We start from the raw sequence: 12,532 nt of genomic DNA, 5'->3' as shown, positions 1-12,532 counted from the left end.
ACAGACCCATTCGCTCACATGTGGGCCTACCAGCTTTCTCCTGCTTGATTTGAAGCCACTAGAATTTACGCGTATTAATACGTCCGAAACAGTGGTCCGTAAGACGTATATACACGTGTACGACCAAAATAGTCAAAGGGTTAAAGTGCAGGCATTGTACTATTAAGATAAAATCTAAGAAAACTCTGATGAGTGTGTATACATAAACGTGTACGTGTAGTGTGACCTAGGTGTAAGTAGAAGTAGCAAGTTGTACCTGAAATTTTGCATGTTTATGAGAAAGAAAAAAAAAGACACCAGCAATCCCACCATCATGTAAGACAATTACAGGCTTTCGTTTTACACTCACTTGGCAGGACGGTAGTACCTCCCTGGGTGGTTGCTGTCTACCAACCTAGTATTATGTTGGATGTGGGTCTGAAATTTAAGATTACAGTCAAGGTGGAGACTTAGAAATTTGCCCTCAGTGTGTCTTGTAAAAGTGCTTAACACCATAGTTTGGATGATACCCTGAATTGCAACATCCTCAACCCTCCTTCAGAATTTTTTTTTTTTTTTTTTTTCAACAAGTCGGCCGTCTCCCACCGAGGCAGGGTGACCCAAAAAAGAAAGAAAATCCCCAAAAAGAAAATACTTTCATCATCATTCAACACTTTCACCACACTCGCACATTATCACTGTTTTTGCAGAGGTGCTCAGAATACAACAGTCTAGAAGCATACACATATAAAGATACACAACATATCCCTCCAAACTGCCAATATCCCAAACCCCTCCTTTAAAGTGCAGGCATTGTACTTCCCATTTCCAGGACTCAAGTCCGACTATATGAAAATAACCGGTTTCCCTGAATCCCTTTACTAAATATTACCCTGCTCACACTCCAACAGATCGTCAGGTCCCAAGTACCATTCGTCTCCATTCACTCCTATCTAACACGCTCACGCACGCTTGTTGGAAGTCCAAGCCCCTTGCCCACAAAACCTCCTTTACCCCCTCTCTCCAACCCTTTCGAGGACGACCCCTACCCCACCTTCCTTCCACTATAGATTAATATGCTTTCCATGTCATTCTACTTTGATCCATTCTCTCTAAATGACCAAACCACCTCAACAACCCCTCTTCTGCCCTCTGACTAATACTTTTATTAACTCCACACCTTCTCCTAATTTCCACACTCCGAATTTTCTGCATGATATTTACACCACACATTGCCCTTAAACAGGACATCTCCACTGCCTCCAACCTTCTCCTCGCTACTGCATTTACCACCCAAGCTTCACACCCATATAAGAGTGTTGGTACTACTATACTTTCATACATTCCCTTCTTTGCCTCCATAGATAACGTTTTTTGACTCCACATATACCTCAACGCACCACTCACCTTTTTTCCCTCATCAATTCTATGATTAACCTCATCCTTCATAAATCCATCCGCCGACACGTCAACTCCCAAGTATCTGAAAACATTCACTTCTTCCATACTCCTCCTCCCCAATTTGATATCCAATTTTTCTTTATCTAAATCATTTGACACCCTCATCACCTTACTCTTTTCTATGTTCACTTTCAACCTTTACACACATTCCCAAACTCATCCACTAACCTTTGCAATTTTTCTTTAGAATCTCCCATAAGCACAGTATCATCAGCAAAAAGTAACTGTGTCAATTCCCATTTTGAATTTGATTCCCCAAAATTTAATCCCACCCCTCTCCCAAACACCCTAGCATTTACTTCCTTTACAACCCCATCTATAAATATATTAAACAACCATGGTGACATTACACATCCCTGTCTAAGACCTACTTTTACCGGGAAGTAGTCTCCCTCTCTTCTACACACCCTAACCTGAGCCTCACTATCCTCATAAAAACTCTTTACAGCATTTAATAACTTACCACCTATTCCATATACTTGCAACATCTGCCACATTGCTCCTCTATCCACTCTATCATATGCCTTTTCTAAATCCATAAATGCAATAAAAACTTCCCTATCTTTATCTAAATACTGTTCACATATATGCTTCAATGTAAACACTTGATCTACACATCCCCTACCCACTCTGAAACCTCCTTGCTCATCCGCAATCCTACATTCTGTCTTACCTCTAATTCTTTCAATTATAACCCTACCGTACACTTTTCCTGGTATACTCAATAAGCTTATTCCTCTATAATTTTTACAGTCTCTTTTGTCCCCTTTCCCTTTATATAAAGGGACTATACATGCTCTCCGCCAATCCCTAGGTACCTTCCCCTCTTTCATACATTTATTAAACAAAAGTACCAACCACTCCAACACTATATCCCCCCCTGCTTTTAACATTTCTGTCATGATCCCATCAGTTCCAGCTGCTTTACCCCCTTTCATTTTACGTAATGCCTCACGTACCTCCCCCACACTTACATTCTGCTCTTCTTCACTCCTAAAAGATGGTATACCTCCCTGACCAGTGCATGAAATTACTGCCTCTGTTTCTTCCTTAACATTTAAAAGTTCCTCAAAATATTCTCGCCATCTACCCAATACCTCCATCTCCCCATCTACTAACTCCCCTACTCTGTTTTTAACTGACAAATCCATATTTTCCCTAGGCTTTCTTAACTTGTTTAACTCACTCCAAAAATTTTTCTTATTTTCATTAAAATTTCTTGACAGTGCCTCTCCCACTCTATCATCTGCTCTCCTTTTGCACTCTCTCACCACTCTCTTTACCTTTCTTTTACTCTCCATATACTCTGCTCTTCTTATAACACTTCTGCTTTGTAAAAACCTCTCATAAGCTACCTTTTTCTCTTTTATCACACCCTTTACTTCATCATTCCACCAATCACTCCTCTTTCCTCCTGCCCCCACCCTCCTATAACCACAAACTTCTGCCCCACATTCTAATACTGCATTTTTAAAACTATTCTAACCCTCTTCAACCCCCCCACTACTCACCTTTGCACTAGCCCACCTTTCTGCCAATAGTCGCTTATATCTCACCCGAACTTCCTCCTCCCTTAGTTTATACACTTTCACCTCCCTCTTACTTGTTGTTGCCACCTTCCTCTTTTCCCATCTACCTCTTACTCTAACTGTAGCTACAACTAAATAATGATCCGATATATCAGTTGCCCCTCTATAAACATGTACATCCTGGAGCCTACCCATCAACCTTTTATCCACCAATACATAATCTAACAAACTTTCATTACGTGCTACATCATACCTTGTATATTTATCCTCTTTTTCATAAAATATGTATTACTTATTACCAAATTTCTTTCTACACATAGCTCAATTAAAGGCTCCTCATTTACATTTACCCCTGGCACCCCAAATTTACCTACTACTCCCTCCATAACATTTTTACCCACTTTAGCATTGAAATCCCCAACCACCATTACTCTCACACTTGATTCAAAACTCCCCACGCATTCACTCAACATTTCCCAAAATCTCTCTCTCTCCTCTACACTTCTCCAGGTGCATACACGCTTATTATAACCCACTTTTCACATCCAATCTTTATTTTACTCCACATAATCCTTGAATTAATACATTTATAGTCCCTCTTTTCCTGCCATAGCTTATCCTTCAACATTACTGCTACTCCTTCTTTAGCTCTAACTCTATTTGAAACCCCTGACCTAATCCCATTTATTCCTCTCCACTGAAACTCTCCCACCCCCTTCAGCTTTGTTTCACTTAAAGCCAGGACATCCAGCTTCTTCTCATTCATAACATCCACAATCATCTCTTTCTTATCATCTGCACAACATCCACGCACATTCAGACTTCCCACTTTGACAATTTTCTTCTTCTTCTTATTCTTTTTAGTAATCTTTACAGGAAAAGGGGTTACTAGCCCATTGTTCCCGGCATTTTAGTTGACTTTTACAACACGCATGGCTTACGGAGGAAAGATTCTTATTCCACTTCCCCATGGATATAAAAGGAAAATTAATAAGACCAAGAACTATTAAGATAAAAATCAAAGAAAACTCAGATGAGTGTGTATAAATAAATGTGTACATGTATGTATAGTGTGACCTAAGTGTAAGTAGAAGTAGCAAGACATGCCTGTAATCTTGCATATTTATGAGACAGACAAAAGACATCAGCAATCCTACCATCATGTAAAACAATCACAGGCTTTCGTTTTACACTCACTTGGCAGGACGGTAGTACCTCCCTGGGTGGTTGCTGTCTACCAGGCATTATACTTCACACCTCCAGGACTCAAATTTAGCTACCAGTTTACCCTGAATACCTTCATAAATGTTATCTGCTAACACTCAAACAGAATGTCAGTCTATAAAAACCACTTGTTTCCACTCTTCTTCTTCTTCTTCTTTCAACAAACCGGCCGTATCCCACCGAGGCAGGGTGGCCCAAAAAGAAAAACTAAAGTTTCTCCTTTTAAATTTAATAATTTATACGGGAGAAGGGGTTACTAGCCCCTTGCTCCCGGCATTTTAGTCACCTCTTACAACACGCATAGCTTAGGGAGGAAGAACTCTGTTCCGCTTCCCCATGGAGATAAGAGGAAATAAACAAGAACAAGAACTAGAAAGAAAATAGAAGAAAACTCAGAGGGGTATGTATATATATGCTTGTACATAGTATGTGTAGTGTGACCTAAGTTTAAGTAGCAAGATGTACCTGAAATCTTGCATGTTTACGAGACAGAAAAAAGACACCAGCAATCCTACCATCGTGTAAAACAATTACAGGCTTCCATTTTGCACTCACTTGGCAGGACGGTAGCACCTCCCTGGGCGGTTGCTGTCTACCAACCTACTACCTACTTGTTTCCACTCACTCTTAGCTAATACATTTACACTATAGTTTGTTGGGCATTCAAGCTCCTAACACTCAAAACCTCACTGACACTTCCCCCCCCCCCCCCACCTCCAACCCTTTCCTGTAATGACCCCTTACCCTTCCTTCCTTCCACTACAGATTTATACACCCTCTTAAGTCATCCTGTTCTACTCCATTCTCTCAAAGCCCAAACCACCTCAGCAACTCCTCCTCAGCCCTGAATTATATTTTTTGGTAAGCCTACACAATTTTCTAATCTCTATGCTTCAAATTCTCTCTAATATTCACACCACACTCTTCTCAAATATGACATCTCCACTGCCTTCAGAAGTTCTCTCTCTAACTTCTAAAGACCATGCCTCACACCCATATAAAAGCAGACAGAGGTTAAAATCCACAAATATGAATTTCAAGTTTGGGAGTACGTTTGTGTATTTATGAGACACTGAAGTTGAAAGAATACAAAATAAAATGCAGTATAATACCTGTGTGAATAGTAGAAGCCTATTTCTTCAAAGAGTATGCAGACAATTAACTCAAACAGAACCCAATGAAACGTTGGTAGTTGAGGTGACTGGTCAAATCCTCGCAAGCACATCAAGTAGTAACAGAGCATAGAAAAAGGAATGCTGATAACAGTCTGATTGAAGTTCACCCACAGGATACACTGTCAGGAAAACAAAATTATTAAAGAGGTATTCTTCCAAAAAATATTTGTTTGAAATGCCTAATGAGAGATTAACAAGATATTACAATCACAGTATATGATTTCCAATTTAAGAAATTCAGATTCAATCTATAAAAGCTGTTATAAGGATCCTACAATGGAAAGACTCAGCAAAGTATAAGTGATTAGTTTTCTTAATTAAATGAAGTCCACTTTGCATGCCAAATCCCACTAATATATGCCAGATGTTTTCCCTATGTGTAGCTGTTAGCCTACGAATGGGGCCACTGTTGTTAGGGAACAGCCTAGTCTCACCCTTGATGCAAGAGCCTCCTACCCATGCTGACAGCTGACTGTGTACACATCCCATACCTGACTCAGTTGTACAATATAAAACTGATTTTTGATCCTTTCATCACCTTACCATGTATCTGAATATTAACCATGGCATCCAATACGGATACTAGTGATGCCAAGAAGACATGAAAGTACAATTTTTTTTTCAAAACTTGCCTTCACTCACTCCTGTCTAACATCTCTCAAACATTTGATGGATAGCTAAGCCTCTCGCATACAAAACTTCCTCCCTCCTACCTTCCTAAGATGATCCCCATTCCTCCTTTCCTCCATTACAGATTTATAGACCCTCCAAGTCATCCTATTTTGTTCCATCCTCTGAATGTCCAAACCACCTCAACAACCTTTCCTCAGCTTTCTGAATAATGTTTTTTGTAACCCCCACTTTTCCTAATCTCCAAATTACAAAATTATGTACAGAATTTTGTATCTTGATAGAAGATAAGAGCCTTACTAGTCATCTCTGCCAGCTGCCAGAACAATGACCTAAGCAGCCATATCTTTCAGAGTAAAACTGTGACCTAACCATTCTGGTATATGTAAATCAACATTAAAAATATTCCAAAACATGAGAACTTACCACAGTTTCAGAGCCTAATGTCAATAAACACACATATGGTGCCCCTAACAATCTGTTTACCTCTCAAATATGTATTGAAATAAGTTCCAAGGCCTAGAAATGTGTACGTATTTATAATTACTTATTTGCAGCTACAGGAGAGAAGCTATGTTCATGGTGTTCCTGTTTTAGTATTAAATTTATTAGCATGTTATTTAAATTCCCAATCACTGTAGTGCTGAACTACCTTCTCTTAACTCTTCCATTGATCTACCAATAACTCTACCATTGATCTACCAGCTTATTAATGGTGTTGAGTAATCCTCCTTATCTATTGCTTCATATCATTTTATAATCTTGCATGGTCATCCTGTCTTATCAGTCAACGAGGGCATATTTAATATTTTCAGCCTTTTATCATAGTTTTTTTATCTCGTCTTTGGACAATTTAGCCGACATCTGCTGCATATTTTAATTTTGGTCTAACATATACTGAATAGAGTATAAGCATTTCTCTTATCAATACTGTACGCATGTGTACACAATATTCAACTAAGACAATCAACAATAATACCTTAATAAGCTTTTGAAGTTCAACAGGTTCATTGGTTCCAGGTTGGATTTTATAGCGCTTTATAAATGCAGGTTTATTAAACAAATCCATGAGTGTGTAAACTGACCCAACTGACCAATACACAATATACGACACAATAGTGGTTCCTGAAAAGATGCATATGATATTAATAGACATTATATAAATACCTTAGATATAAATGCTAACTTAAATTCTTCACATTACTAATGCATGTTTTTAGAGTTTAAATAACTGCCATCATACAAATTAAAAAAAAAATTATCAAAGAGCTGAAACAGTTTCATTTCTCTTGCAATAGATAAAAATACTATATATCCACAATACTGATACAGCAAGGAAAAAAATCATACCATAAGTCATTAAGACATAAGAGTCATCTCCAAATGAATGCAGGATCTTATCCCACTGGTGCTGCCAAAAGTTTCCTGAGGCTCCCCAAAAATGCTGCAAATGGCTGAAAGGGCAAACTAAGTCTTAATGCACAATCAGCATCACTGCAAAATAAATGTTAACATTGGTGATAGAAAAAAATGCAAAAAATTAATTTACAATTAATACTGTATTTTTAAATAATTGCAAAAAGTATTTAACCTGTAAACTAAGACTTCTGGAAATCACTACCACAACTTCATTTTTCACATTAGAACTTGTTAAATAGCACAATATAAATAAGAAAACATTACTAATTTACCATGAATAAAGGTGAAGAAATTAAATTTATGGTCATGCACATGAAAGAAATCTTGCATAGCAATCAAACTTCTATTATAATAAACAGTGTACATATTACCATGATTATTATTTCAATGAAGTTTGGTAAAATTTTATGCAACAAACTTAATGATCTTTACTAATCCTGCAAAACATGGCATCTCATTAAGACATGCACTGTTATAATTCTAGAAGGATCCAAACATGTTTCTGCTTGTTTAGCACAAATTTTATTTACGTACATTTTATTTACCTTCTTCAGCAAAGCATAGTATATTTAATGTAAAAATCATAATTGGTATTACTGTCACTGTTGTCTGAAATACAATCATATACGTATAGAGTTTTCCAACCAAAATTTAACAGCCACTTGCCATGACACTCATTTTTTTTTTTTAACCAAATGTTCCTGGTTGGACATGAAGTACACTTAAATTTTTTGATGTATGCCAAAGATCAAACATGTTCACCTAAAGTAAATTGTGTAACATCTCACTTAAATTATTAAGCCCACAAAAAAATAACATTTTGCACCCTGTTCCCTACATTTTTTTTTTTAATACATTGGCCATCACTCGCTATCACTATCTTGCCAACAGTGTGCTGACATCACATCTCTGATGCCCCTCCAAACTGCAATATCCCCACCCCTCCATCAGAGTGTGGGCATGAAAAAATAATGTACTGTGCTATGTCAGTAATGTGCTGTACATAAGGGTATGGAATCTAGTACTGTATAGCCTGCCAATTCCAAGATGTTAAGGGCATAAGAAATTAATTGCATTACTCTAATTTTATCTGTATAATGTAACAATTTTGTCATCTCAACATACAGCTGTATATAAAAACCTACTAGGTGAGACTGTTTCTTAAAGCTGCAAAGATGATTGTAGTAGAGCCAAGGATAAAGAGGGCCTTCTTCAAAGTTGACAGTAAATCTGCTGCAGCATGGGATGGCTGCCGAGGCACCATCCCTTGGTCCCCCTGGTAAGGAGGCTCTGTGTCTGCCATGATTTCTGAGGAAACCATACATGAATTATAAATCTTAAGTTATTCTACTTTCACTATTAATAACAGCTGCAGTACCTTGTGTGTTTCTTTTATTACTACACTATTTCCCTCTTCAAGCTTCACTTTCAACATCCCACTTTAACTTGTGTTCCTTATTGTTCTTTCCATCTCATTCAAACCCTGTGAAGCCAAATTCTATTCAGTAATATAATTTATGTACAATAAGACAGTAGGACTGCAAAAAGGTTTTTGTTCTGTAGTATTAATGTACTGTACAGTATACACAGTGTTATCACTGAATTACTGTATTGTAATTTAAAAGAAGTGAGTGTCAAGGTAATTAAAATTATGGTACATTCAGTGACAAGGCTGAACACAAATATATTCACCATTGAATTAAGAAGAGATATTTTTCTTCTGAAACCTAATCTATCAAAATATATGAAGGAGAAATTTTGGTTCAAATATTTTCCTACAATATATTTTGGTCTCTTACAGTTTAAGAGCTAGTAATATTTTAAAACCAGTCCTGAACACTTACAGGCTTAATGCTAAAAACCATAATGGGAATTTTTTTTTTCTGCCAAACTCAGTGTTCTGACACTATTAGAGAGGAGGGCTGAGGGGTTCTGCCCTAACTACAACATTCAGGACAAAGTCTTAAAGTTTGGACAAGACATCATATATTTTTTTTAACTGTTTTAAACATCAAGGTTGTACAGTATACATAACTAACTTATGACAATCTGAAAAAATCAGGAGCAAAATAATTAAATGTATGTAATGTTTTTTTGTAATCACCTTCATTCTATTTATACATGTAAAACCAGTGTGTGTGTAATAAATAAATAAATAAATAAAAAAAAAATTATAATTAATAATAATAATATATATATATATATATATATATATATATATATATATATATAATATATATATAATATATATATAATATATATATAATATATATATAAATATATATATAAATATATATATATATTATATATATATATTATATATATATATATATTATATATATATATATATATATATATATATATATATATATATATATATATATATATATATATATATATATATATATATATATATATATATATATATATATATATATATATTATATATATATATATATTATATTATATATATATAGTGTTGGAGTGGTTGGTACTTTTGTTTAATAAATGTATGAAAGAGGGGAAGGTACCTAGGGATTGGCAGAGAGCATGTATAGTCCCTTTATATAAAGGGAAAGGGGACAAAAGAGACTGTAAAAATTATAGAGGAATAAGCTTACTGAGTATACCAGGAAAAGTGTACGGTAGGGTTATAATTGAAAGAATTAGAGGTAAGACAGAATGTAGGATTGCGGATGAGCAAGGAGGTTTTAGAGTGGGTAGGGGATGTGTAGATCAGGTGTTTACATTGAAGCATATATGTGAACAGTATTTAGATAAAGATAGGGAAGTTTTTATTGCATTTATGGATTTAGAAAAGGCATATGATAGAGTGGATAGAGGAGCAATGTGGCAGATGTTGCAAGTATATGGAATAGGTGGTAAGTTATTAAATGCTGTAAAGAGTTTTTATGAGGATAGTGAGGCTCAGGTTAGGGTGTGTAGAAGAGAGGGAGACTACTTCCCGGTAAAAGTAGGTCTTAGACAGGGATGTGTAATGTCACCATGGTTGTTTAATATATTTATAGATGGGGTTGTAAAGGAAGTAAATGCTAGGGTGTTTGGGAGAGGGGTGGGATTAAATTATGGGGAATCAAATTCAAAATGGGAATTGACACAGTTACTTTTTGCTGATGATACTGTGCTTATGGGAGATTCTAAAGAAAAATTGCAAAGGTTAGTGGATGAGTTTGGGAATGTGTGTAAAGGTAGAAAGTTGAAAGTGAACATAGAAAAGAGTAAGGTGATGAGGGTGTCAAATGATTTAGATAAAGAAAAATTGGATATCAAATTGGGGAGGAGGAGTATGGAAGAAGTGAATGTTTTCAGATACTTGGGAGTTGACGTGTCGGCGGATGGATTTATGAAGGATGAGGTTGATCATAGAATTGATGAGGGAAAAAAGGTGAGTGGTGCGTTGAGGTATATGTGGAGTCAAAAAACGTTATCTATGGAGGCAAAGAAGGGAATGTATGAAAGTATAGTAGTACCAACACTCTTATATGGGTGTGAAGCTTGGGTGGTAAATGCAGCAGCGAGGAGACGGTTGGAGGCAGCGGAGATGTCCTGTTTAAGGGCAATGTGTGGTGTAAATATTATGCAGAAAATTCGGAGTGTGGAAATTAGGAGAAGGTGTGGAGTTAATAAAAGTATTAGTCAGAGGGCAGAAGAGGGGTTGTTGAGGTGGTTTGGTCATTTAGAGAGAATGGATCACAGTAGAATGACATGGAAAGCATATAAATCTATAGGGGAAGGAAGGCGGGGTAGGGGTCGTCCTCGAAAGGGTTGGAGAGAGGGGGTAAAGGAGGTTTTGTGGGTAAGGGGCTTGGACTTCCAGCAAGCGTGCGTGAGCGTGTTAGATAGGAGTGAATGGAGACGAATGGTACTTGGGACCTGACGATCTGTTGGAGTGTGAGCAGGGTAATATTTAGTGAAGGGATTCAGGGAAACCGGTTATTTTCATATAGTCGGACTTGAGTCCTGGAAATGGGAAGTACAATGCCTGCACTTTAAAGGAGGGGTTTGGGATATTGGCAGTTTGGAGGGATATGTTGTGTATCTTTATATGTTTATGCTTCTAGACTGTTGTATTCTGAGCACCTCTGCAAAAACAGTGATAATGTGCGAGTGTGGTGAAAGTGTTGAATGATGATGAAAGTATTTTCTTTTTGGGGATTTTCTTTCTTTTTTGGGTCACCCTGCCTCGGTGGGAGACGGCCGACTTGTTGAAAAAAAAAAAAAAAAAAAAAAAAAAATATATATATATATATATATATATATATATATATATATATACACACATACACACACACACACACACACACACACACACACACGAAGATAGGGGAAGGGCACAGAAGACCACAGACAGAGTATAGGCTAGGTGGCCAAAGACTGCAAACCTCACTCAAGGAGAAAGATCTTGGGGTGAGTATAACACCGAGCATGTCTCCGGAAGCACACATCAATCAGATAACTGCTGCAGTATATGGGCGCCTGGCAAACCTGAGAACAGCATTCCGATACCTTAGAAAGGAATCATTCAAGACACTGTACACCGTGTATGTCAGGCCCATACTGGAGTATGCAGCACCTGTTTGGAACCCGCACTTGATAAAGCACGTCAAGAAATTAGAGAAAGTACAAAGGTTTGCGACAAGGTTAGTTCCAGAGCTAAGGGGAATGTCCTATGAAGAAAGATTAAGGGAAATCGGCCTGACGACACTGGAGGACAGGAGGGTCAGGGGAGACATGATAACGACATATAAAATACTGCGTGGAATAGACAAGGTGGACAAAGACAGGATGTTCCAGGGAGGGGACACAGAAACAAGAGGCCACAATTGGAAGTTGAAGACACAAATGAGTCAGAGAGATAGTAGGAAGTATTTCTTCAGTCATAGAGTTGTAACGCAGTGGAATAGCCTAGAAAATGACGTAGTGGAGGCAGGAACCATACACAGTTTTAAGACGAGGTTTGATAAAGCTCATGGAGCGGGGAGAGAGAGGGCCTAGTAGCAACCGGTGAAGAGGCGGGGCCAGGAGCTAGGACTCGACCCCTGCAACCACAAATAGGTGAGTACACACACACACACACACACACACACACACACA

General features: G+C 37.3%; 1 protein-coding gene across 3 annotated transcripts in view; it reads right to left on the bottom strand.

Annotated features, from left to right (window-relative positions):
* The window catches only part of LOC128686822 (fatty acid hydroxylase domain-containing protein 2), a 35,842-nt gene that overhangs the window by 15,208 nt on the left and 8,102 nt on the right, over nucleotides 1-12,532 (bottom strand). For all 3 annotated transcript variants that reach the window (XM_053773946.2, XM_053773945.2, XM_053773947.2), the window contains exons 2-5: nucleotides 8,563-8,725; nucleotides 7,349-7,452; nucleotides 6,978-7,123; nucleotides 5,306-5,487 (exon numbers count right to left, since the gene is read on the bottom strand). In XM_053773946.2, the coding sequence (XP_053629921.1) occupies nucleotides 5,306-5,487; nucleotides 6,978-7,123; nucleotides 7,349-7,452; nucleotides 8,563-8,720 (590 nt within the window). In that variant the 5' untranslated portion in view covers nucleotides 8,721-8,725. The remainder of the gene's footprint in view (nucleotides 1-5,305; nucleotides 5,488-6,977; nucleotides 7,124-7,348; nucleotides 7,453-8,562; nucleotides 8,726-12,532) is intronic.

This window comes from Cherax quadricarinatus, chromosome 7, assembly GCF_038502225.1.
Source record: "Cherax quadricarinatus isolate ZL_2023a chromosome 7, ASM3850222v1, whole genome shotgun sequence".
In the NCBI taxonomy this organism is placed as follows: Eukaryota; Metazoa; Arthropoda; class Malacostraca; order Decapoda; family Parastacidae; genus Cherax; species Cherax quadricarinatus.
Note: the sequence above shows the minus strand (reverse complement) of the source record. Positions and strands in the feature narration are given on the sequence as shown.